At 49.4% G+C, this 27,546-nt stretch overlaps 1 protein-coding gene and 1 pseudogene across 3 annotated transcripts in view; both read left to right on the top strand.

Annotated features, from left to right (window-relative positions):
- The window catches only part of PRMT8 (protein arginine methyltransferase 8), an 82,545-nt gene that overhangs the window by 6,151 nt on the left and 48,848 nt on the right, over positions 1–27,546 (top strand). For 2 of the 3 annotated variants that reach the window (XM_066631752.1, XM_066631751.1), the window contains 2 exons: positions 24,339–24,524; positions 26,733–26,888. In XM_066631752.1, coding sequence (XP_066487849.1) covers positions 24,339–24,524; positions 26,733–26,888 — 342 coding nt within the window. Of the gene's footprint in view, positions 1–20,567; positions 20,592–21,635; positions 21,667–24,338; positions 24,525–26,732; positions 26,889–27,546 lie in introns of those variants that run through there. The other variant, XM_066631753.1, reaches the window with a different exon arrangement.
- Positions 25,103–25,219, top strand: LOC136656688 (5S ribosomal RNA; annotated as a pseudogene).

Genomic DNA, 27,546 nt, shown 5'->3' with positions numbered 1-27,546 from the left:
CTGCTTTTTTGCAGTATTTTATCAATGGGCACCAATGCAGTGATAGCATAATAAAATTAGAGGACAAACTCAGAGAAATGAAAGCTACCTCAAGCATCATATGCCCAGTGGTGGACCTCCCATTAAGAACGATGGGGCAAATGACCCAGGAGCGAGCCTTTAGGACCCCACAGAAGCTTTTCTGAGGCTTCTGATGGGGTTGGAAACTGTGCTTTTGGTTCACCAATGTGAACATCTGATCATGAATGACTGCGAGTGTAAAAACTTAAAAAAAAATCTGTTGCAGGTAGAAGGAGGAAAAGCCATTACCTTAAGAACATAAGAACAGCCCTACTGGATCAGGCCATAGGCCCATCCAGTCCAGCTTCCTGTATCTCACAGCGGCCCACCAAATGCCCCAGGGAGCACACCAGATAACAAGAGACCTCATCCTGGTGCCCTCCCTTGCATCTGGCATTCTGACATAACCCATTTCTAAAATCAGGAGGTTGTGCATACACATCATGGCTTGTACCCCGTAATGGATTTTTCCTGCAGAAACTTGTCCAATCCCCTTTTAAAGGCGTCTAGGCTAGACGCCAGCACCACATCCTGTGGCAAGGAGTTCCACAGACTGACCACACGCTGAGTAAAGAAATACTTTCTTTTGTCTGTCCTAACCCGCCCAACACTCAATTTTAGTGGATGTCCCCTGGTTCTGGTATTATGTGAGAGTGTAAAGAGCATCTCCCCATCCACTCTGTCCATCCCCTGCATAATTTTGTATGTCTCAATCATGTCCCCCCTCAGGCGTCTCTTTTCTAGGCTGAAGAGGCCCAAACGCCGTAGCCTTTCCTCATAAGGAAAGTGCCCCAGCCCAGTAATCTTCTTAGTCGCTCTCTTTTGCACCTTTTCCATTTCCACTATGTCTTTTTTGAGATGTGGCGACCAGAACTGGACACAATACTCCAGGTGTGGCCTTACCATAGATTTGTACAACGGCATTATAATACTAGCCGTTTTGTTCTCAATACCCTTCCTAATGATCCCAAGCATAGAATTGGCCTTCTTCACTGCCGCCGCACATTTTGTCGACACTTTCATCGATCTGTCCACCACCACCCCACGATCTCTCTCCTGATCTGTCACAGACAGATTTCTTACATTTCTTTTGCCACAGTTTGTTCCTTTTTATTCTCTTCATTAGGGCAAGACTTCCATTTACGGAAGGGCTTCCTTGTCCTTTACGGCCTCTCTAATTTGGCCTGTTAGCCATGCAGACACCCTCCTGGATTTAGTGGAGCCCTTCTTTCTTTGCGGTATACACCTCTGCTGGGCCTCTATTACTGTTGATCTGAGCAGCTTCCATGCACTCCGGAGAGATTGGACTCTTTCTACCTTCCCTTTCAACCTCCTTCTAACCAGCCTCCTCATTTGAGGGAAGTCCGCCCGTCAGAAGTCAAGGGTTTCTGTGAGAGATTTACCCATTATTCTTCCCCCGACGTGCACATCGAAACGGATCACAGCGTGATCACTGCTCCCCAATGGTTCCGTAACACTGACATCTCTAACCAGGTCCTGTGTACCACACAATATTAAATCCAGAGTTACGTGTCCTCTGGTGGGCTGCATGACTAGCTGCTCTAAAGCACAGTCATTTAGCACATCAAGGAATTCAGTCTCCTTTACGTGACCAGAACACAAATTGACCCAGTCTATATAATTGAAATCCCCCATGATTACAACCCTGTCCCTCCTTGTCACCTCCCTGATCTGTTTCCTCATTTCAAGGTCCCCTTCAGATTTCTGGACTGGAGGACGATAGTACGCCCCCAGTATTACATAGCTCCACAGGCCTGGTAATTTAACCCCCAGAGATTCTATGGTGGAGTCAGACCCACCTTCAATCTCTACTCTGCTGGATTCTATCCCTTCCTTAACATAAACGGCCACCCCACCTCCAACATGCCCCTCCCTGTCCCTCCTGTAGAGTTTATAGCCTGGGATTGCAGTATCCCATTGATTCTCCACATTCTGATTCTGAATTCTGTATCTTTCAAGTAGTGTGAAGTCTTACTAACTGGGATCCCTTCCGGGGCTGGACTGAGCAACATAGGCTGCAATCCTGTGAATAGTTTCCTAGCAGAAACTCCACTGATTTCAGTGGGACTTCCAAGTCAACTATCTGAGGGCTGTGCTGCATCTTGGATTATTGCTCATTTATGGTCTTCAAATATTTTTGGGTGGTGTCTTCCTGGCACATGAAAAAAATTTGCAGGTGAGCAATGACCAAACCCTAACCCTTGGGGCACCACTGGACCCCCAGCTATGCCAGGGAAATGAGGACCCCACTGCAACCACACCTTGGGGCACAGATGACTGTCAGAGGGGTTCTGCCAGCAGAGGATCCACTGTTCAGAGTGGATTAAGGGGATGGGATGGAATTGCAGTGGTGCCAGTATCTGCCATGTCCAAACCCCCGTCCTGATTCCAGCACACCCTCAGCAGCTCCTCAGAGCTACACCAGCAAAAGAGCTGCACAGGAGTCCCACGTCGGTGACCATGTGGCAGCTGCGAAGGTCAGTGGCATTTTTTGTTTCTCACCTCTTCCAGCTGTGTCACAACCATCACCCTCGGGGGCAGAGAGAGATTACAGGGAATTCCCAAACCCTGGCAGGATGTAAACCACACCCTCCTCCAGCAGCCTAATCCGCCTAACCCCTAAAGTAGAGGTGCCCAAACCCCAGCTCTGGGGCCACTTGTGGCCCTCGAGGACTCCCAATGTGGCCCTCAGGGAGCCCCCAGTCTCCAATGAGCCTCTGGAGACTTCCTGGAGCCCACACTGGCCTGACACAACTGCTCTCAGTGTGAGGGCGACTGTTTGACCACTCATGTGAGCTGTGGGACAAAGTCTCCCTCCACTGCTTGCTGCTTCACATCTGTGATGCAGCAGTGGCAGTGAAGGAAAGGCCAGACTTGCTTTGCGCGAGGCCTTTTATAGACCTTGAGCTATTGCAAGACCTTCATTCATTCATAAAAGTTCATCTTTAATATATTCATTTATGTAAACTTATGTAAATTTATTCACATTTTAAGTGTAAATTTATTTTCTTCCCCAGCCCCCGACACAGTGTCAGAGAGATAATGTGGCCATCCTGCCAAAACCTTTGGACATCCCTGCCCTAAAGGATAATGTGGTCTGCTTATAATACCATAAGTACCCAGGTTCTTTTAAACTACATTCCCTTGGTCAATAAAATGTATTGCACTTAATCTTCAGTTAGAAGGATTTTATTATGAAACAAGTTAAACTTTAAGGGAGCTCTAGTTGCTCCATAAACATTAATTTAGGCATTTTACAGTAACAGGATAAAGTAAGAAAGATTAGCTAACTGTTACCATTTTTACAGGCCAGGCCAGGCCAGGCCAGGCCAGGCCAGGCCAGCCACAGCTTCCAGCATGCTCCAACTCCCTTTCTCCTGCTGTTTTTGTGTCTTGTCTGAGAACCCACACCTAAATTTTATACTCTCAATTACATATCAGCCACACCTGGACAGCCTCACATCTTCTTTTACTTAGCAACCAGCTTAAAACCTCTTAAAGGTAAAGGCACTTGCCCAACCCCATGACAGGCTGGCCTGGCCACCTATCAGTGTTTGTTATACAGTGGAGACACTGTCAGTGGCCCTGCATCCTGCACACCACCCTGTGGTAGGATTGGACCAGCAACTGATCTTGAGGTACATTCTCCATGCACATTTTATGTTCATGTCTACCCAGAAGCCCTTTTGGTGTGAGGGTTTGGTGATTGTGTACTGGCCTCCCCTCCCCACCAGAGACAGCTTCTGCCTCCACTGGGTGGGCACTCATTTGTCATCCACACAGTGATTGTAACTTAGAGTTTAGGTGGCACTGATACAGTTCCTCACAATACAAAAACCGAAAAGCCAGGAAGTGGTAGATTCACCACAGGTGTGGCACTCCAGGCAACTCCAATCAGCAACTTTTCCACAGGCTCAGCATGACAGCAATCACTCAGACCGATCAGTATCTTCTTGAACAGCACTGATTTGAGCCGGCAGTTTTCACCCTCAGAGCTGAGACTCCAGAACCGCATGCAAAGGTTCAGCAAGTATAAGCCCAGCTACATCACCTGAAGGCAATGTGCTCGGATGAACTGGCTAATGGTGTGGGCTGCGCAGTGATGAAAATGGCTCGTTTCCTTTCAGTGTATACAGTACCTGGTAAACAGAGCTTGCATCCAGCCTGGGGCAAGAGGCTGCCAGCCCAACTCTCCTCCTTCAATTCATGACAAGAGTCGGGAGGGAAGGATGGGACCCTCTCAAGCCAACATGTCATTGGACAGATTTCACAGGACAGGTTATGGAGGAAAAGTCCATCTCAAGTTACAGGCCATGATGGGTATACTTCCTGGTTTTAGAAACAGGCTACCACAGAATGCCCCCTGCAAGGGAAGGCAACAGGGTGCAGGGTCTTGTCTTTTGTGGCTTCCTGAGGCATCTAAGATACAGGAAGCTGGACTAGAGGGCCCCCTTTGGCCTGATCCAGTAGGGCTCTTCTGATGGTTCAGGTGTGATCCAGTGGCGTAGCTAATGATCGTGTAGTCGTGCAGTTCAAAATGTTGCCCCGGAAGTGATGTCACAACCAGAAGTGACATCACAGCTGGGCTTTTTAAAAAGTGAAAACTGGGAGGAACCCACCCCCTCCCCCCAGAAGCCCACCACCCACTTTCTTTGCTGCCTCCCCCCAGTCAGTGGCATAGCTAAGGCATATATCTGCTAGCTGGGTCAAAGAACATTTTGTGCCCCCCCCCGCATTACAAAATCAAATTTAATGAAGTAAATAAATAAAAAGTTATTGGTTCCATGCTGAATTACAATAACATCTCATTGGCACTCAGAACAATCAGTCTCATAGGTCAGTGTGGAGTTAAGAAAATCCACTTTCTGTTCCACAAGGCAGTTATGTTTTCATGTTCTGGTTAATTGGTCAAAACGTTTGATAGAATACAGATAATTCCAATGCAGTTTGTTTCTTTGCACTCTGGATTAAATTACCTTTCAATTGATATATAACACGATGGTATTACTCATACATACCAATATTTTCACAATCTTGGTCACTAGTGTCAAGCTCAGCTTGTTGCCCCTCAAAGCTTGATGCCCGGTGCAACTGCTACTTCCAGCACCCCCTTAGCTACGCCACTGGTGTGATCCATCTGGCTTATGAAGAAGCAAACTTCATGTTCTCTGTTTCCCAGGCTAGAAGTACCAGCTGTCCCAGTTGCCTCAGCCTTTCCTAATAATAGTTGGAGCATTTTGGAACCTCCTCTGAGAGGCTGGGAGCACCTACACTAATGCTTCTTCTCTCTAGTTTGGGTAGGAAGGTAATTAGATCCTATTCAGACTTTTTTCCAGAAATCTCAGCCTATGTGAGTAACTAACATTTACGTTTCCCCAGGTGTGTGGGGGAAAAACCAACCTTCATATGGCTTATGCCTGAAGGAGTGAGTGCCCTGGATCAGTAAAAGGGTCTCAAGTGGTTTTAGGCATAAAGTGGGGGAGCTGAGGGGTTCTTGACTCTGTATCTGTTGTCGGGGGCCCCCCAGATGCCCTGATCCCCAACTTATCCTGGAGCAGGCACCCAATGCCCAGGGTGGGGAGGCTTCCCTGCCCTTGAAGGGGGCAGAGAAGGTTGGTTCACCCCAACCAGGCAGGGGCGGTTAGTGAGGCAAACAGGTAACACTGAAGGAAACAAGCCAGGAACAGGAAAAGCCTTTTCTGCTCCACCTGGAGGAAGAAAAGGGCTTGCTCCCTAAAACAGGGAAGCAGGGATGAGAGGCAGGCAGTGTGAAGCAGGAGCTGTGAGGTGAGCAGCTCCTAAGCCAGGTTTGGCAGCTCTGCTCGGGAGGAGGACAAGGGTGCTGGAACCCCCTCCCCCTCAAGCCAATCTGAGGCCTCCCTGGGAGTGGAACAAGCCTGCCCCAGGCCCCTCCAGGGCTGGAACCTGCATCCATCAAGAGCGGATACAGGGAAGTCCTAGTGGGACAAAGTCCTCCGCCCCCTACTGCAGTCTTGGTCCAGACTAGGTCTCCCAGGGGCTTGTCATATAGACCAAAACCAACCCTGACATGCTCATCACCAGGCCTGGTCTGGCCCAGTGTCAGGGAGGAGGACCAGCTGGTGTGTCAAAGGCACAGAACAACACAGTCGTAACTTAAATGCTTTGCTTGCTGAAGAGCCCTCCGTCTCCCCCACTGCCTTTGTGTGCCTCTCACAGCTTTTCACAAGGAACCTGGCAGCGGAAAAGCTTTGAGTGCCAGCCACAGAAAGTCTGAATGTCATCGGAAGCCTTCCCCACTGTTGGGAGTGCAACACTGTAGACAGAGCAACATTAAACACAATCCAAGTTGGACTCCAAAAGCAAGTGCTGGAAAATCAGCTTCTTTCTGAGTCTCTCATCACAGTTGTTTGTGTTGGATTTAATACCCAGCCCATTACAAGTCCTTTTCAGTAATTTGCAAAAGTCTGGCCCTTCTTTCAGGCCATTTTCTTTCTTGTATTTTCATTCCAGCTTGTGGAGGAGTCAGCAATGAACAGTAGCAAAACAATAGAAAGTCTGGCTTTGTCTTAGTCCAAACTTCTGGTTCCCAAATGTTCCCAAAGTGTCAAATATTCTTCCACTTCTGGACAAGAAGAGAAGCTCTTTTGCAGCCAGGTTGCCTCCTTGCCTCTGGGCAGGACTCTTGCGCTGACAACGGCTGCCTAAACTGCAGACATGTGGCATGCAAAGCCTTTCTTATCCTGAAGATGAACTGATAGCAAGACTTTCCTGCTCTGTTTCTCTGTATCAAGTAAATGCCTTGCGAGGAAAAAGAAGGGACCTTTCTTCATGATAGCAGCCAATGTGAAGTAAAGGGAGTTTCAGCAAAGTTTGGGCTCAGCCAGAAGCTGTAACTCAGAGATCAGTTGGGTAGGCCCAGAATCAGTCTCACTGTTGGGAGGGCAACTGCCCCACCTCCCTCACATGGTGCCACGTCAACACTGACTGGCTGTATATTCCTGATGCCTAAAGGAATGACGTTGGAAAAGAGATGGAAGGAGGGCTCTGGGGCAAACATTCAGGCTTCCTGGAGCCTTTAAAAGAGTGTGTCCAGGACTGAGCAGAGTCTGGGAGGGATGGTGTCCAGTTTAGATGTATGTATGTAAGTATGTATTTTCCACATTTTTATACCACCCCTCACCAATGACACAGCATGGTGTACATGACTCCTTTTTGTCCTCGCAACAACCATGTGAGGTCGGTTGGGGTGAGAGAGAATGGCTGACCCAAGGCCAACCATGAAGCATCATGGCTGAGTGAGGACTTGAGCCACTCCAGAGCCAGTGCACCATCCTGGCTTTCAGGAAAAAAGTAGCAGCAACAGTTGAGGCCTCAGGGGACTTAGATTCCCTTGGGCTGCACCAGGTCCCACCTCATTGCTTGAAGGTAAATTCACGTGTTACTTCCATAATGTTAAGCTTGTCAGACTTGGGACATCGCAGAAACGGTTCTGCCTCCCGAGTTGTCTTGAAATGCTGCTCTCGGCAACTGAATACGGATCGTGGCAACTCCAACTGTGTCCTTTTACTGCTCACAGACCAGGGAAAAACAGGCCAGACCTGAATATCCTTATGGAGGGAAGAAGGGTCACAATTCTAGGCTGACCAGTTCTAGGCTGTATAAAGGGTCAGGATGGTTGGTTCAGGGTGCCAACGGTCTTCAACCTGTACAGTGTTGGGCAGAGGAGTCCTCAATCTGAAGAATGTTTTGTGTTGTCGTTGCTGTTGCTGCTGCTGTTGTTGTCGTCACCATCACAAAGCGTTCAGGCTTTTCATCCACATCCATTGTGAAGTTCCCTGGAATTGATTCCATTCCATTTCCTTCTCTGTGTCCAGGCGGCCTGGCTGGGCCCATTTGCATTCCTTGGCAGTTGCAGACTGAGTGCTTTCTGGTGCTGGGTGATGTCAGGTCAGATCCATAAATGATTTCTGCATTAGCTGGAAACTTGAAAGCTCTCGAGGATGAAAATGCTTCCTTGATGTTGTTAAGGAAGATCTGCTAGCCCAGTCTGTGGATTTCAGTGCCATGTCTTGCCATGCAGGGTTTTCATTTGCAAACCCTGTGATGTGACTCAAATCCTGCCACTGCGCTGGCCACCCTCTAATTCTGGAGAAGCCCAAGGTCAATTCCACATGACAGAATGCTGGGCTCAGGCCCCACACCATGCCTGCCTATGTACAGAAACTCATAGATGAGGTGCATGAAGGCTGTTTGCACTTTTATTTATAAATGTGAATCCCACTTTATAAATTTGGAAGCACCTGGAGCGCTACATAAGCAACTTGCAAAAGGGACCCACCGCACCCTTCTTCACTGTCATTTGGGAGGGCACCGCTCGGTAGTGTTGATGTGACGCTCTCTATGTGGGATGCCAGGGGCGATGACCCTCCCTCTCCTCAGAGATAATGGTCCCTGCGCACCCTATAACCCAGGAAAAGTTTGTGACCTGTCATGTCTTTCATGGTCAGCCCATGACAGGGTTGGGAGGAAGGAGATTCCATAGGAGATTTCAAATTGAGGGTGGGAAGCATTGACAAGCAGGCAAGATCTGCTTCTAGCCCAGGAACTATGGACAGGAGACCAGAGTGGTCTCCAGGACCCTGGACAGAGCTGGTGGAAGAGATGGCTTGTTCCACAGGCTCCTGGGTCAAACTGAGCCATGAGTCCTCCCTGGGTCTGGCCATTCCTCCAGTGCTCCAGGCCACCTCCTGAGAAGTCAAGAGTTTCAAGGGACAGCCCTCTGACCTGGAACCCAGCACTCTCTCTCCTCTGTGCTTGTAAACCACTTTAGGTCCCTTCAGGGAGAAAGGTGGTGTACAAATGAAGTTAGTAGTAATAATAATAATAATAATAATAATAATAATAATAATAATAATAATAATAATAATTTCCCCTGGGTGCGTGCGTGGCCTGCAGCGGCAATCAGCACTTGGGGTGAGCTGAGATGGCATCTGGGCACCAGCACTGATGGCCCCTGCCTGCCTGCCAAGAGAACTCCCCTGCATCCTCAGTCCCCGTATCCTGAATCCTCAGGACCAGTAACTCTGCAGCTGGCGCTGCACCAGTGTCCTGATTCCTGCTTGTGATTGAGAGCATGAACTCAGAGAGTGAAGGGGAAAGACGTGTTGGTCAGTTTCACTGGTCAAGATCCCTTCCTCCCTCCTAAAATGCTTCCCCCCTCTTTAGTATTGCTGAAGATTAAGACAGGGGAGCCGCTGCTGCTGCCTCCTGCTCTGTCTTCTAGGAAGGGACACAAAAGAATGGCAGGTGCTGCGAAGATTGTCAAAACAATTGCCAAACCAGGAAATCCATCCCCACAAGGATGACACGTTTAATGTGAGCAGGTTTGCAGTTCCCTGAAGCAAAACAGGGTTGAAAATGGAGATGATTTTGGAATAGCTGCATTTGAAAGGCTTGTCAAGGAAGGAAGGAATGCAGGCCAATGCTGGGCTCTTGGAATGCACAAAAGACAATGCCAGAGCACCTGGGGAGGGGATCCCAGGGGGGGGGGTGGTCACCTAAGCTTGCAAGCATCATGCTTCCCTCATTAAAATCAATCTCACAGATACATGCACCTCCTTTTTTGCACCACACCCACCTCACAAGGCTATTGCAAAGATAAGGGGGGGGGCCGTGCATGCTCCCTTGGCCCCCTCAGAGGGAGAGTATGAAAATACTTCTGACTACAGAAGTAGTCAGTTTCTTGTGAGAAGTAGCTGCTTATAGTTGCTTGTGAGAGTTGCTTGTGCAGTTGCTTGTAGCTGCTTGTGAGAAGTAGCTTCTTGTGAGTAGTAGCTTGTGAGAAGCACGGGGCTAGCGCTGACAAGGGCTGTCCCAGGCCGAGTTCGCTTTTCTGTAATGCTCAGCAAGATTCAACTCGCGTCCTGACACTCTTATGCTCTGTACTTCCTGACACCCTTGTGCTTTGCACTTCTGCAGGATGGAGCAGAAACCAGGCCACGCATGAACATTGTGACATTCAGGATACGGGGCACGTTTTGCTCATGTTGCGGGGGGGGGGGACAGGGACGGACTCAACCCATGACTGCCATTTTCAGTGGTAGTTCCGTGTTTCTTATAACAGGCAGCAGGTCTTGTAAGACAAGCAGAATTCCACTGAGGACAAAGCAGGGCACTTGTTATTTGGATGAATAATCATGGCAGGGTTTTTATTTTGATTCTGTTCCTTTCCCATTTCCAAAGCTAGGCACAGCCCTACAGGGGATGCCTTCTCCTGAACTACTAGAACTGTCAGGGTGAGGTGTCTGAAACTCAGTGATGTAGACAAGCTGGCATTTGGGGGATCAGGCACAAGGTGACTTTGGGGGCCCTTGCACAGAGGTGGCTGGAGAACTCTGGGTGCACAAGGTTGGCTCATGGAAAATGAAACTGCTTGTCTCTGTTCCTGCCACAAAAATAGTCAAAAGCCATGACAAAAGTGGGAGGTCTGGGAAACACAATATTCTCAGAGGTCTTGCAATAATGACACAAGCAAAACGAGAACCTCCAGCAACAATCCACAAAATGAACCACCTAGATAATCCCAGAGCACCATGTTACAGACACAAACATCAGATGGTGCACACAGCAGAGATTTCATGGCCAAGGTTTCACTCAGGTTCAGGAAGTAGCTGGGAGAGTGCATGCTTGGATGTACCCTGGCTTAAAATAGTCACCAGTCATCAACTTTGTCGGAAAAGTCAGTCATCAGAAGATGACTGCATGTTTTCAGCGGTGCACCTGAAAACTGCTGAGAAGTCCAGAAGAATCAACAGCCTATTTCTCAGCAAAGGTCCTCAGTCAGGGAAACCAGGCAACTTCAAAACCAGACTGAACTCTAGGAAGATCTGCATCTAGGAATGCCTGGAGTTTGGTGCCCTCCAGTCTCTCAAGCACTTAGCTGTGGAAAGGATGCTTCCTGTATCATTCAGTTGCTACAATTCCCAGGAAGCCTTGCAGGTCTTCTTGTTGTCTGGTGTGCTCCCTGGGGCATTTGGTGGGTTGCTGTGAGATACAGGAAGCTGGACTAGATGGGCCTGTGGCCTGACCCAGTGGGGCTGTTCTTATGTTCTCAACTACAATTCCCAGAAGGCCTTGCAGGTCTCTTGTTATCTGGTGTGCTCCCTGGGGCATTTGGTGGGCCGCTGTGAGATACAGGAAGCTGGACTAGATGGGCCTATGGCCTGATCCAGTGGGGCTGTTCTTATGTTCTTAACTACAATTCCCAGAAGGCCTTGCAGGTCTCTTGTTATCTGGTGTGCTCCTTGGGGCATCTGGTGGGCCGCTGTGAGATACAGGAAGCTGGACTAAATGGGCCTGTGGCCTGACCCAGTGGGGCTGTTCTTATGTTCTTAACTACAATTCCCAGAAGGCCTTGCAGGTCTCTTGTTATCAGGTGTGCTCCCTGAGGCATTTGGTGGGCCGCTGTGAGATACAGGAAGCTGGACTAGATGGGCCTTTGGCCTGACCCAGTGGGGCTGTTCTTATGTTCTCAACTACAATTCCCAGGAAGCCTTGCAAGTCTCTTGTTATCTGGTGTGCTCCTTGGGGCATCTGGTGGGCCGCTGTGAGATACAGGAAGCTGGACTAGATGGGCCTGTGGCCTGACCCAGTGGGGCTGTTCTTATGTTCTCAACTACAATTCCCAGAAGGCCTTGCAGGTCTCTTGTTATCTGGTGTGCTCCCTGGGGCATCTGGTGGGCCGCTGTGAGATACAGGAAGCTGGACTAGATGGGCCTGTGGCCTGACCCAGTGGGGCTGTTCTTATGTTCTTAACTACAATTCCCAGAAGGCCTTGCAGGTCTCTTGTTATCTGGTGTGCTCCCTGGGGCATTTGGTGGGCCGCTGTGAGATACAGGAAGCTGGACTAGATGGGCCTATGGCCTGATCCAGTGGGGCTGTTCTTATGTTCTTAACTACAATTCCCAGAAGGCCTTGCAGGTCTCTTGTTATCAGGTGTGCTCCCTGAGGCATTTGGTGGGCCGCTGTGAGATACAGGAAGCTGGACTAGATGGGCCTTTGGCCTGATCCAGCCAGGCTCTTCTTATGTTCTTACATTCTTATGAAGACTTCTATAGGTGGAGTCTCAGATACACCTCTTTCAAGCCCACAAAGGGAGTGGGTCTAGTTGAGCCCAATCCCATCTCCCCCCCCCCCCACTGGTTCAGTCCCACTGAAAAGGAGAGGGTATCTGTGGGGGGGGGGGTGGATCAGGAGGCTTTGGAAAGAAAAGGAAATTTAAATCCCCTTACCCTTCTGTGAGCCTCCTGCTTCACAATGGGTCTCCTCAGACCAGACGTGTACAAGCTCTAGGAGGTCTGGGAACAGTTAAAGAACTGGCACAGGTCCAAGGAGGCCCTTTGGCACTGGGAGGCTTATAGGAGGTAAGGGAAAATATTTTCCTTTACCATTCCCAAGTCTCCCGATCCCCTCCCTGCAGGATGCAGAGCAAGTCCTTTTGGCAAGGGGAGGAACAGGGAGAATGGGGCTGCCAGGGATCTGCAGAAACCCACCAGTGAGCGCAGTGCGATGGTTCTGCACACCTCTTTGGTTGCTTCCCTTTGCTGTTCAAGTGTTGCATGTTTTCTACAATGAAGTGTGTATGAATTAGAGTGCATTTAGAGTTTCTTTACTCAGCGTGTGGTTGGTCTGTGGAACTCCTTGCCACAGGATGTGGTGATGGCATCTGGCCTGGATGCCTTTAAAAGGGGATTGGACAAGTTTCTGGAGGAAAAATCCATTACGGGTTACAAGCCATGATGTGTATGCGCAACCTCCTGATTTTAGAAATGGGCTAAGTCAGAATGCCAGATGCAAGGGAGGGCACCAGGATGCAGGTCCTTTGCTGTCTCGCGTGCTCCCTGGGGCATTTGGTGGGCTGCTGTGAGATTCAGGAAGCTGGACTAGATGGGCCTATGGCCTGATCCAGTGGGGCTGTTCTTATGTTCTTAACTACAATTCCCAGGAGGCCTTGCAGGTCTCTTGTTATCTGGTGTGCTTCCTGGGGCATTTGGTGGGCTGCTGTGAGATACAGGAAGCTGGACTAGATGGGCCTTTGGCCTGATCCAGTGGGGCTGTTCTTATGTTCTTTTGCATGAAAATGTGCATACATTTTTGAGATACTTGTATACATGGTAAACATGACTGTTAAGGTAGAGGCTCCCCCTGTTGTCTGCTGCCGGTTCCTGGGGTGAATCCGTGCACTGTTTCCGTGCATGGAGGCTGAGTCCTTTTCCAAGGAAGACTTCCTTTTCCTCTTCCAACCTCTCCAACCCCCCAGCACTGTGCTCTTGGGGGGTGTCTGCCTCCCATACCCGAGGAGATTACACAAAGCAATAACTGAGTGACGGAGAAGCCAGCACCTGCCCTTGGAAGCCCTGCAGGATTTGGGGCGCTCCAAAAGTTGGCTGCCTCAGTGCAAGGAATACGCACTTCAGGTTAGCAGTTGCCTGCGCCAGATTTAGAGGTGACACTGCAGCGAATGCCTGGGAAGCAATGGAGACGGTCTATTTTTAGACTCCCTGAGACCGTGACCAACATTCTAAGCCCAGCCAGAGCACCTGAAGCATTTCAACGCAGCCCAGACGTCTCAGAGGTGAAAGGTGCCGAGTGTGGAGGTGCTCGTGGTTTCCCAGGGGCTGCAGCCCAGATGCACCAGGAGAAGCAGGTTCTGTTCTTTTGTTCTCTGCAATCTGGAGCAGCAGCAGCAAGCAGGATGCGGGGGAGGCCGACCCTTCAGGGGCCTCGACTCCGTTTCGTTCTCCTGACTTCACGGGTCTTTCAAAGGTTCACTGGCACCTTCAGGGCTCTTTCACAACATTCCCCACCTTCAATTTTGCCTCACATTCCGTACAAGGAGGAGGGTATATTTGTCAGTGACTGGCTTCTGTGTTGCCCTCCCCCCACCTGCATGTTCCCTTTGCAGAAATGGGATGGGTCTGCATGGAGGACTCCCTGGATTGCCTGGGCTGCAATTTTTGCCTGAGGACAAGGCACACTCAGTGAGCCCTGCCACCCGCAAGGGTCTGGATGCACAAGAAACCTCTCTCCCTCTCTGGCTCTCTTGGCTGCCCTGCAAATCATGTGACCTCTTTGTTTGGCTAGACCTTTCCCCAACATTTTGTTCAACTTTTTAAAGTTACAGCAGATACAATACGCAGAAAGTGGCCAACAGCCATGATCAATATAACAGAAATGCACATACAGCACAGGTAAAAAATTGAAGCATCATCAGCATCATCAAAAATATTCCTATATCACTTTTCAGCCAAACAAGTTCACAAAGCAGTTTACAGACAAAGGTCCAAATCCAAACCAACTTTCCTGCACTGGCATAGCTGTGCCAATGGGGCATGTGCTGCATCCTGCAGTTGGGGGGCAGTCACGGAGGTAAGTTTGTTCCCTTACCTTGGAGGTAGAAAGTTGGTAAGGATTGCACCCAAACTCAAATAAGGGAATGGCTCCCTGTTCCCAAAAGGGCTCACAATCTCCATGCAGACTAAATGCCAGCAAGCAGCCACTAGGGAACAAAATGCCCTGCCCTGGAGGGAGGAGGGCAGTGACTCTCCCCCTGCTGGATCCTCTTCCAATTCAGGAAGCAGGCAGCCCAGTCCTATCTTAATTCCTCCTCTGCCAAGTCCCTGGAGTACATGTTGCATCATGTGGGGGGGGGGGGAACCCAGAGGTATTCTTGAGGTAAGGGAACATTTTTTCCCCTGCCCAGGGGTAAGTCTGCAGGGCTATTGGTCTGTTAGGACCTGTGCCTGTGATGTTGCAGGCACAAGACCAAGTGAACCCAGGAAGAAGCTGGTATCTGCCCCTTCAGCCTCAATTCCCCTTGTCTCCATCCCCTTCATTCAGCCACAGCCCTGCCCACCCCACTGACTGACCAGTGCTGGAGCTTTTATGGCAGCCTGCACCAGCGTAGCCTGCATTTCACTGGCACTTCTTTTTGTTAGGATTGGTTGAGTCGCGTGGGGTGCAGCGTCAAGAGGGAGACCTGAGTTCATAGGATTCCTTTTTGAGATTGCAGGGTTGATTCCCTCCCCACTGAATAATTGACTGGAAGTGAGGACCTTTCTTCGTGAGATCCTTTTTTCCTTTGTGTGCATTCATTCATTAGACAGATGAGCATTCCGTCGTTTGCCCCCCATGTGAAGTCTGGGGTATGTGAACAGAAGTGTGTTTTGTTGCTTCTTCTGCTATTTGTGAGAAGTGGGTTTGAGTAGATCATTGTACAGGGCTGCAGTGTGTCTTGAATGCTCATTTCCTGACTGGATGCCTTGTAAATGTGGTGTAATCAGCTGTCTCAGTGACCACAGAAGCCAAATTCCTGGTGTTTAGTTTGATCTTGTTCCACACACTGCTTTGTGCATACTGTGGTTGAAAAGCAGCATCTCTGCGAAAATGATGAGTCCGGGACCCCCCAGGCCTCTTACCAACTGAGAAGGAATGGCCAGTCTGGTTCTCCATTGTTTGGCCAAAGGCTTTTGGTGCCACCTGCGTACAACGGTTGCCCTTGAGTGTGGTAGAAGCCGCAGTTTCTCTTTTACAAGAAAACATGCATGAGGCTAACTCTTTTACAAAGTCTCCTTTCCAAGTCAAAGAATGGAAAGCAGAAAGAGCCTCATTGCCGTCTTCAGATTATGGGTCTCATTTCCAGGGCTGTCTTCAGCTAAGCTGTTCTGGGTTGAAGTGGCTGCTTTCCATTTCAATATCCAGCTTGTTCCCTTGAACTCACAAAGGCAGCGGGAGGTTCATTGCCCAGAGTGCTACATCCCCATTTAACACTCCGAGGGAAGGCGTAGCGGAAAACAGCTTGTTTATTGCTGGCACCAAAGCAAGGCAGCAAGGAGGCCAGCGGCCTCAGATCATGTGCAGGTGTAGCTAGACACAGCCAGCTTTTCATACTCATTTCAACTCAAAGCTAAGGGGACAAGGGTCCAGTAAGTTTCCACTTCCACTGCCCAGTCCCCCACCCTACCCCTCCAGCCTTTGCCATAGTGAGCTGGACCACACTTCTTACGTCAAAGAGGGAGGAAAACCGAAACAAATCATGAACTTTACACACCACAAACCTGATTTTTGCTTACACTGCTTCTGCTTCTTTTTCCATTGACGACTCTTTTGGGTCCTTGGGAAAGGGAAAGAAACTGGGTCTTCTTCCAAACAAGGACACGTTAGTTTTGCTAATACTTGTACAGCTCATCCCTCCTCAAAACAGCAGTGGAAAAAGGGAGAAATCATTCGTCAGACACAGACAACAGGCTTTCACTTAGTTCTGTTTTCTTACTGTGCTTTTTCCCAATATAGCTACATGAGCCTGACGCTGAGGTTTGGTTTTGCCTTCCAGGATTTGTTTTACCCAGCGTGGAGCCTCATTAAGGTTTTATGACTTCAAAGTCAGACACCAGAGTGACTTACTTTCCTCCTTTTTTCACTTCAGAGAGGATGGAGATTATGATAAGAGAAACTACAAAACAGATTCAAACACAACCATAATCGATCAGATTCGGCATGACTTGGATGCCGCTGTGGGCATATCTAGTGATGTCCCCGGGGCACCTGTCTATCCTGCTATTTGGGATTCTTTTCAGCTTGTAGAGCCTGAGGATGTGGACAGGATTCTCTGGAGTGTGAGACCTGCTGTTTGCCCACTCGACCCTTGCCCAGCATGGCTAATTAGGGCTGCCCGGGAAGGGCTGGCCGAGTGGACGGGGAGGGTGGTGAACTCATCTCTGAGGGAGTGGGTGCTCCCGCCTGCCTTGAAGCAGGCAATGGTTCACTCCCTCCTGAAGAAGTCCTCCCTGGATCCCACTAATTTAAACAACTTTCGGCCGGTCTCAAATATCCCGTTTCTGGGCAAGGTGATTGAGCAGGTGGTGGCATCCCAGCTTCAGAGGATACTGGAGGAAACAGATTATCTGGACCCATTCCAATCTGGCTTCAGGCCGGGGTTTGGGACGGAGACTGCCTTGGTCACCTTGGTGGATGACCTTCGCCGGGGAATGGACAGGGGGAGTGCGTCCCTGTTAGTCCTGCTGGACCTCTCAGTGGTCTTCGACACCATCGACCATGGGTCGGCTGGCCGGGTTCTGGGTCGGCTGGCCGGGTTGGGTCTTGGAGGCACTGTCTTGAAGTGGTTCCGCTCCTTCCTGGCTGACAGATCCCAGAAGGTGGTGCTGGGGGATGCCTGTTCAGCACCCCAACCTCTTAGGTTTGGGGTGCCGCAGGGTTCCATCTTATCCCCCATGCTTTTTAACATCTACATGAAGCCGCTGGGAGAGGTCATCCGGGGGTTTGGAGTGGGTTGTCATCAGTATGCTGATGACACCCAGCTTTATCCCTCCTTTCCCCCTGATTCTGAGGAGGCGGATGGGGTCCTGGATCGCTGTCTGGATGCGGTTAGGGGCTGGATGTGGGCGAACAAGCTGAAATTAAATCCGGATAAGACAGAGGTGCTCTTGATTCGGAAATCCACAGCTCGGGTACTGGACTATCGTCCTGCTCTGAATGGGGTTGCACTCCCTCTGAAGGAGCAGGTCCGCAGCTTGGGGGTTCTCCTGGATCCACAGCTGCTCCTGGAGTCCCAGGTGGCGGCGGGGAGCCTTTGCTCAGTTTCGGCTGATTCGCCAGCTGCGACTGTACCTGAGCTGCGTGGACCTGGCCACAGTAACCCATGCCCTAGTGACTTCTAGATTAGATTATCGCAATGCACTCTTCATGGGGCTGCCTTTGAAGACAGTCCAGAAATTACAACTAGTACAGAATGCGGCTGCTCGTGTGGTGGCTGGAGCATCTCGGTTTAACTCTGTCGAGCTGTTGCTCCGGCGGCTACACTGGCTGCCAGTTCTGTTCCGGGCCCAATTCAAGGTGCTAGTTTTGACTTTTAAAGCCCTTTACGGCTTGGGTCCGGGGTATTTGAGGGACCGCCTCCTTCCTTACAATCCTGCCCGGGCTCTTAGATCATCTGGGGGGGGGGGCCTTTTGACTGTGCCGCCAGCAAGAGAGGTGAGAAGGACGGCGGCCGGGAAGAGGGCCTTCTTGGTGGTGGCCCCCAAACTTTGGAATGCCCTCCCCTTAGAATTGAGAACTGCTCCCTCTTTGCTAACATTTTGGCGTGGACTGAAGACCTTTTTATTTCAAAAAGCTTTTAATTGTTGACAGGCTGGCTGGCGTTCTTGCTTCTTGCTTTTTATATGAGAATCCACGGGGTTTGTTGTTTAGATTTTTAATTATTGCTAAATTGTTTTAATTATTGTTTTTAACGTTGTACTTTTAATTGCTGTAAGCCGCCTTGTGTTGTGTGCCCTTTGGGCATAAAGGCGGGATATAAATTAATAATAATAATAATAACAACAACAACAACAAAAACAACAACAACAACAAACAGGTTACTTTGCATTCAGCACAAGACACGCTTAAACAATTTAACCAACCATAGAACACATATTAGTCTCTTGAGACTCCAAAAGCACAATGAACCATTGTAGACACACAGATGACCCACCATAAAGGGTCTCACCCAGCGGCGTCACTAGGGTGTGCGTCACTCGGTGCAGGATGCCAGCGCATCACCCCCCATGCAGTGGGCGAGGCAACACCCCAGGTGGTGGGTGTGGTGATGTACCATCACTCTGCCCCCACTGGTTTTTTGGCTGTACCTTTTGATAGAACACCTTCTGCATGAAATGACACATTGATTGATATATAACATGATGGTATTACTCCTCCAAACTGTGATTTTAGTGATTTTGGTCACTAGTGGTATCACACACACCCCAGGGTGTCAACTTACTAACACCTTAATGCAGCAGTTCTCAAACTTTTAGCACTGGGACCCACTTTTTAGAATGACAGTCTGTCCAAGACCCACCAGAAGTGATGTCATGGTGGAAGTGACACCATCAGGTAAATTAAAATAAATACCTGATAAATAATAAATAATTAAAGTATAAATTAAATACTCAGAAGTCAGCCCTGTTTCACCAAGTGAATTTCCTCTGTAGCCCCCCCCTTTCCAAAATCAGTAAGGTCTTCAGCCCTACCCAGAGCCCAGTTCAATTTAAGAACTTCTGTTTAAACCAGATCACTGTCAGGATCCAACTGGCTTTGCAAGTCTCAAAAAGGTTCATCTTATCAGTGGAAGCCTTTGTTTTGATCCTTTTTAGTGGGGGGCAGGGAGGCTGCCTTCTGGAGCACTCATTTAGCTTTCATGACTTTCACTTTCCATAGGGATCCATGCATTTCTTGTTCTCCGGTTTTTTGGCCATAACATTTGATAGAAAGGAGATATTTCAGTCTGGTTTTTTTGCATTGTATTCCGCTCAAAATTCCACATCCAACAGTATCTAATATGATGGGGTTACTCCTAACCACCACGACTTCAGTGTGTCACCCCCCCAGTGTGTGTCACCCCCCCGTGCACGTCACGCAGTGTGGCCCGCACCCCCCGCACCCTTCTAGTGACACCACTGGTCTAACCAATATTTCTTAGTTTTGGACTGCTGGTAATCTCATGGTCTCCCTTTTGGCTATCTTCATTCAGCAAGCCCTGTTCTTCTTGCATGTCCTGGTGCTCTGCTCCAATTTGTTAGTTGATCTGTCCATCCCACAGGCAATGATGAGAAATTTTTATTTATACCTCTTTCTGAAGGCTTTTCCTGCACCTACTAATTTGCATAGATAAATTAGCAAGCAAATAGGAACATAAGAAGAGCCCCGCTGTATCAGGCCAAGGGCCCATCTAGTCCAGCTTCCTGTATTTCACAGTGGCCCACCAAATGCCCCAGGGAGCACATAAGACAACAGATTCAACCTGTCGCCTGGTGCCCTCCCCTGCATCTGGCAATCAGAGGCAGCCTGCCTCTAAAACCAACAGCTTGCATATACCTACTATGACTTGTGACCTGTAATGAACTTCTCCTCCAGAATTTTGTCCAATCCCCTCTTAAAGGCATCTAGGCAAGATGCCATCACTACTTCCTGTGGCAAGGAGTTCCACAGACTAATTACTTGCTGGGTAAAGAAATATTTTCTTTTGTCTGTTCTAACTCTCCCAACACTCAACTTTAGTGAACGTCTCCTGGATCTGGTGTTATGTGAGAGGGAAAAGAAAGTCTCTCCATCCACTCTATCCATCCCCCGCATAATTTTGTATGTCTCAATAACGCCCCCCTCAGGCGCCTCTTTTCTAGATGGAAGACCCCCAAACCCTGTCACCTTTCCTCATAAGGGACATGCCCCAGCCCAGTAATCACTTTCCCTGAACTACGATGAACCAGTGGCCTCAGGCATCAGATAGTTGAGATGACGACAGCCACCCTGAAGGCTTTGCCACCTGGGCTAATTGTTGAGGGTGCAAGAGCCCTGATGCCCCATCACTGCTGCCATCTTGAGCTTCTGGCCGTTTGGAGCTTGCTCACCTGCACTTGCACACTGCCTGTCTGCAGATATGCTGCACATGCATGGAGGTGACAGCAGCAGTGCCAGTCCCAGGGGGGAGCAGAATAAGCAACCAGATTGGCTGAGCTCACCCTGCCACTGGGGGACTGCTTTGTGCTTCTTCGCTGGTGCTTGGAGACTCTGCTGCCCCAGCCGGCATGCAAGACACATGTCCCACCCACTCCTTCCACAACCCCTCTGCATCCCTTTCCTCTGAGTTTGGCTCCTGCTGCCTCCTCCTTCTCCCCAGGCTGCCACCCACCATCCCCCAAGTTCCCTACGTCCTGGCAAGCTCCGCTTCTTCTTTTCTTCCTCTGCTGCTATCAGACATTTCAGGGATGCCTCAGTCCCTTCTGGGTATCGTCACAAGGTCCTGTGGGAAGAAAATGGACCTTTTCTTCCCCACCATTGCCCTGCAAGCCTTCCCAAGAGCCCCACAAGCTCACCAGAAAGTGGTGGGGAGCTGCGCCATGGGGGGACCTGACTCCAGCAGGATTGAGACGTGGAAGTGTGGCTCTTCCCAGGGGAAAAAGCCCCCAGAGTTGCTCAGTCACAGTCTGCTGGTTCTTGTAGGGCAACCTGGGAAACAATCCTTGGCTGAACCAGACCAGTCTGCACTGACCGGGAGAAACTCTCCAGGACTTCAGAGGAGCATCAGTCCCAGCCCTGCCTGGAGACTCTCTAGGCAATGGTTTTCCAGTGAGCTGCAGTAGATCACTGGACAGAGTAGAGCCCTGCACTTTGTGGGAGCCTGCCCAGATTTGGGCTTTTCAGCCACGGCCTACTTTTGTCCCACCAGGCCTCCTGTGTCACAAGAACATCTTACCCAACAACTCTCATGGTTGCAAAGCCAGCAAAGATAAGTGCAGACCCCCCCCCCCAGCACCACTACCATATTTCCTCTGGGAAAAGTCAAGGGGATATGGTCCCATCCACAACAAAGTGGGCAGGAGGTCTGGTCTAGAGGGTAGAGCCTCCATTTGCCTGAAGATAACATCCAAAGGTCGCCAGTTCGAGGCCACCGGCACCGTGCGACCTTGAAGCAGCTGACAAGCTGAGCCGAGCTATTCCATCTGCTCTGAGCGGGGGAGGATGGAGGCCAGAATGTGAAACCAGATCAGAGTGAAACACCTGGACTTTTGTGGTTCTTGAAAGATAGAACCTTCTTTCAATTGCAAAAATCCCTACGGGGATTTAATCAGCCTGCCTATGTAAACCGCCTTGAATAAAGTCTTGAATAAAGACCAAGAAAGGTGGTATATAAATACCTGTACTATTATTTATTATTATTATTGAAATCAGGTCATAAAGAAGTTCCCGGGTGAAGCCAAGTTTTTGACACAGAAGCCTAGTTGGTGCCTGCAGGGAAAGTGCCCTCGTCAAGCAAACGCTGCCTGAAGGCCCAGAATGCCCCTTCGTTGTAAAGTGCAAAGCTCATATAGCGGCCACTTTCTCCAGACTTAGGACAATGTTACACAACCTGCTGCTGCTGCTGCTGGTGTGGACTCCTGCCAAACGTGCGTTGTTCTCAGTGGGGGTGGCATGAATATTTGTGGCCTCCCTGCAAACTGGAAACAGATGGTCCCCCATTCAGCACAGCGCCTGGGCCGTGCGCATCTCCTGTGAAGTGTCTGCTTTCATCATGAAGATCATCCCATTATGTGGGAGCTGTTGAAAGGTGTTCAAATAGCATCGACAGCAGTGCAGATGGGACTTGGAGGAGAGCAGGGCTAAAAATAGGCAGTGGGATGAAGGGACAAAGCAAGCAATGAAAGGCAAGGTGAGAACCTGCACATTTCAGGGCTTCAGATCAGGAGGATAAAAGGAGTGGCACTGTCAGAATCACACGCTGTATTTGATGTGTAGTAAAATGACACGGGGGGGGGGGGAATGAGCATCAAAAATGCTGTTGTGGGATCCAGAACAGGCAGGACTATTGACTAGCCTTCTGCGCTTGTCCCCTTTGCAGATTTCCTTAAAAACTCACTTAATGGGTGGCACTTGTTTGCCATCCAGATATCTCAGAGGACCAGGATGACAACCTCTCGTGTTAACACAAAGAAGAATGGTTCTCATAAGAACATAAGGACAGCCCCACTGGATCAGGCCATAGGCCCATCTAGACCAGCTTCCTGTATCTCACAGCAGCCCACCTATGGGTCTCCACCTCCTTCTCCTACGATGGCAATGTCTAACACAAGCAAAAGAAGCAAATCTGTCAGTGCAGTCCCATTGCTGTACTCCAACAGTGCAGCCAGAAGTCTCTGTGCCAGCCTGAGTATTGCAAACATACCACAAAGTACATTTGTGACCACTCCAGCATAAACACTTGCGCTGACCCACTGGTGCTGTATCCCCGACCAACTGCCAGTGGAGAGGCAAGGAAAGGGTGCCCAGAGGGCAGAACGAAGACAGGGAGAGGATGTTTCAAGGCACGGGACGGCAAGGAGGGGGTGATTCAGGCCTGGGAGGAGGTGTTCCGATGGCCCTGGGCCTTGGCAGGAGGACCCGGCCCGTTGCTGAGGATGCCCCTGTCATGAATCAGACACTGGCAAGTCAGGGAGGGACGCACTGCATCCTGCAGGGAGTTCTGGGTCCCAGAGGCGACTTGAGGTAGCGGAACATTTGTTCTCAATGGGTCTGCTTAGATATGCTCAATGCTAACAGGGCAATGAGAGTCCAGGAAAATTGTCTCCTCCAGGGAGGAATGAGAAGCCCCCCAAATAATAATCTTGCTGCTAGCAGGAGAGATTTACCAACTTTCAGCAAACGAACAATTCAGCCCCAGTTGGCTGCCATTTGATACTCACTTGTGGCGCAAGGGAATGTTGTTCTTTCTGGGCCTGATTAGCTGTCTTTTGTCACCATTTCCTCATTTAGATCAGGGGCGTCAAACTCATTTTGTGCAGAGGGCTGAAGTGAGCTTTCAGGGTGCCTGTTGAGGGCCGGAAGTGACGTCATTAAGCAGAAAGTGACATCATCAAGCAGCTGATGGCCAGAAATCAGCACTTTGTTATCATATGGAAGCTTATTAACTGCAAGTGGCAGAAGAGAACATATGCAAATCTTGATCGTTTTTCAAGACATGGGAAAACCCAATTTTCATGTGGGCTGCTGTTTCAGCGGTAACAGCACTGCTCAGCAGCTGAGAGCCCAACGGCTGGATCAAAAGCTTCCAGGGGCTGCATCCGGCCCCCGGGTCTTATGTTTGACACCCCTGATTTAGATAATCTTAGGCCAAGCCTAATGGGAAATGTGGTTGCTTTTTTGTAAACAGTGTGCTGGGAAGCCTGAGATGGGGCCAAAAATGGGGGCTTTGACCCCATCACAGTTCCCACCCCAACTGCCAGCCTTCCAGGGGAAATTTTTTATTGAAAGAAACTCTTCCATCGGAGGTCAGTGTGGATTCCAGATCAGCTGAATAGCGCTCCCCCCTCCCCTGTGTGTCTATTCCCCAGATGCTGAAACTGATCTGCAGATGGACCAAAAATGACTTGGCTTCCCAGCAGTCTCTTTAGGCACCTAATTTTTCTTTTGTCGATACAATTGAGGTTTTTGCTGCTGAAATTTAATCTTGGCAGGCAGAATCATTTGGTTGCATTAATGAGCAGTGCTAACTTGGGTATCATTTTAATTTCAGAGAGCTGTTTGTAGAAAAAGGAAGTCAGATCGGGGGTGGGGAGGAACCACAAAGGGAAACTTTCTATAATTGGAAAGCAAATATTGAATGAGTGAAAGAACAAATCAGTGACTGTAGCACTTCCCTCCAGTAATGGCGGCTTCTGTGTTTCCAGGTTTGCAGTGGTCCCTCCCAGCCTCTCCAGCCTCTGGCCATCCCAAAGCCCGCTCAGTCGGTCATCCATGTCCCTTTGCAGCCAAGCTGTCCTGGCCGGGGAAAGATGGCAAAGCTCCTGAATCCAGAGGAGATGACATCCCGAGACTACTATTTTGACTCATATGCCCACTTTGGGATTCATGAGGTAATCAGTGACATAGTAGGTGTTTTAGTAAAACTTGACAGAGCAACAGGTTTTGCTTTGGGGAGGGGGAACCTGTTCAATAGCCATCCATTTCCGCCCAATAAGGGACAATCAGATGATACGGAGATGCAGCCAACAAGGGCACCCTTCCTTCTAGTGCTCCCCTGATATCCCCAAGCTGCTTCTGAAACTCAGGCCATGGTGTGATGTGACACAGCAAGTCCAGGTGCTTCCCAGCCCACTTCCCTGTCCGCAGCTGCTGGGGAGACTCAGCATGTGAGCACATCACTTCAAATGGTGACTTTTGTTCAATGCCAAATCCAGCAGAAACTTCCAGTCCTCCCCCACAACATGTAGTAAAACTGGCAATATGAGAGGCAGAGTCCAGGCGATCAGCTGGAATGGTGGACTGAGGTGGTGCTACCTGGGGCCAACCCACACTCAGCAGTAGAGCTTTGTGGTGAGTTGGGCCAGTCGTAATCTCCCAGGACAAAACTGGTGTGTGTGTGTGTGTGTGTGTGTGTGTGTGTGTGTGTGTGTGTGAGAGAGAGAGAGAGAGAGAGAGAGAGAGAGAGAGAGACCATATATACTCCCTTGCACATGCCTGATCTCATCTGATCTCAGAAGCTAAGCAGGGTCAGGTCTGGTTAGTACTTGGATGGGAGACCGCCTGGGAATACCAGATGCTGTAGGCTTATACCAGAGTCTTTTGAGACTTAAGGTTGCCAACCATATTTGGAGGAAAAGATGAGAATGGGTTCTTACAGACCATGCACACTTGATGGAGTTTCTCCATCAAGAGCAGTCAATGGTCTGGTTTGCGGCAGACAAACCCACCATGTGAGGGTGTTCCATTTCACTGAGACTTTCACTAGACATTGCTGGGCATCAGGGAGCATTATGAATAGGGAGGGGTAGCATTTTTAGTGGCAGGCACAGATTACACCCATAACAGCTTGTGCCAGTGCACAGAAGAAGAAATAAATCACATGCAGATTTTCTTGTGTGAGGAAGTCAGCTGATCTGTATTTCTAAGAGCACTAGCATGATGCACTGACTTATGGCCCAGCCTGAACAGGGCCCTGTGTTGCTGGAACACAGTAGGCAGTGCAAGATCCTTTACGGATGTCGCAAAAAGTGACACACTTTTTACACTGTTGGTGCGCAGGCCAGTGGCCTGTGTCTGATCCTCAGTGCTAATAAGTCAGAGTGGGGGTGAAGGGAGGTGGGGTGGGCGGAATAAAGCAAGAAGAGGGAGGAATGGAATGGAGATCAGGGTGGGGAGGGGGGTGGAACAAGGGGGCAGTGTTGGCCACCAATATCCTATCCCCTTTCCTGGCTTGTCCACTTGGACTTGTACCAGCTATACGGCTGACGCAGGTCCACACAGACCCAGTGGAGCAATCAGATCATATCCTGGGGCAAGGGAATTAATGTTTTCTTGCCTGGAGGAAGCCTCTGGGACTGCCCCCCCCCCCCCACTGCACAATGCAGCAGATGCTTTTGTGGTGCGACTACACCGGGTGGGGGAGATTTAAATAGGATTGGGCTGTTCAGGAAAGTTGGTTGTACTGAAACTGTGTACTAGAAATCAAGGTTTGAGTAGTACTGAAAACTATAGAACAATAGATTGGATTTAAGTCAGGATGTAGTAAGTGAAAATATCAACGTATGTTGGAGAATTTTTGTCAGAAGAATGGAGTCTTTTCCTTGCTAGTTTGATAAGGGTGTTCCTCTCCCTAAAAAGATATTGCATCCTGGAGGACAGTTGAGGAAGGCACATGCCTACTCAGGCTGAGAACAAGCTTTGGATGGGGGAGGGGAAGAGGACAAGCAACATTTGCATCCTGTCAGTGGTGAGCTAGAGCGCTACACACTCTAGAGTGCCGTGCAGCATCCTGGAGAGATCCCGTTCCACATTTCTTCCCCTTCAAAATGGGAGGAATTGGACCTTCCTGTGATGAGGCATTCAAGCGATTTGTGGAAGCTGTTCTTTGCACGGTGATCAAGAGGCAGCCTTGTCTCCAAAGGGCTTTTCCACAACTTTATCAAAGTATATACAGGAACTGGACCTAGGATACAAGAGGCTGGTTTTTAAGTCCCAGTTCAGCTATAACATTTTTTGCTAGCTGGAACATATGATGATTATTATTTTTAAATCAGGTGAATCGTGCTGTGAAGTAAACCTGTGATGCTTTATTTGTGCAGGAAATGTTGAAGGATGAGGTGCGCACATTAACATATAGGAACTCCATGTATCACAATAAGCATGTATTTAAGGATAAGGTTGTGCTGGATGTTGGAAGCGGCACTGGGATCCTCTCCATGTTTGCTGCCAAGGCAGGAGCCAAGGAAGTCTATGGGGTAAGAAGAGCATCTCTCTCTCTCTCTCTCTCTCTCTCTCTCTCTCTCTCTCTCTCTCTCATGTGCTTCAGGTCACATCCATAGAAGCAGAGCTGCCAAATTTGCATTTCAACAGTGTGGATACAGCACACTGTCTCCAGTGCCTGGGCAGGGAGCAGAGTCTGGTGGAATTGGGTCATGATGCAGCCAAGAAGGGGAAGCAAGTCTGAGAAGAGTCCCTTCAGGGCTGTGACTGGCAGCCACACACAAAAGCCCCGTCTCTCCAAACCTTCTGGCAACCAGCCCGCATTTATAGGGGTTTACATAAAAAAAAATCTGGCAGTTGAATTAAGCAAAGACAGATTTTGTTCTGGTCAGTTGGCAACCCTGCTTTGAAGGGATCGCACCGGATATTCTTCCCTCTCCGTGTCATTTCTTGCCACTTGTTCTGAGAGTCATTTTTCTTTTGGACCAGATTACAGGGGAGTCTGGAGTCAGAACCGCAGTCTGAGATGGTGGTTAACAGTTAAAAACAAACTGTCCTCTAAGGCAGTGTTTCTCAGACTATGGTTGGGACCCACTAGGTGGGTCACAAGTCAATTTCAGGTGTGTCCCCATTCATTTCAATATTTTATTTTTAATATATTAGACTTGATGCTACCGTGGTATGTGACTGCAT

The sequence above is a fragment of the Tiliqua scincoides genome, chromosome 6 (assembly GCF_035046505.1).
Source record: "Tiliqua scincoides isolate rTilSci1 chromosome 6, rTilSci1.hap2, whole genome shotgun sequence".
Classification (NCBI taxonomy): Eukaryota; Metazoa; Chordata; class Lepidosauria; order Squamata; family Scincidae; genus Tiliqua; species Tiliqua scincoides.
This window is presented reverse-complemented; position numbering and strand designations above follow the sequence as displayed.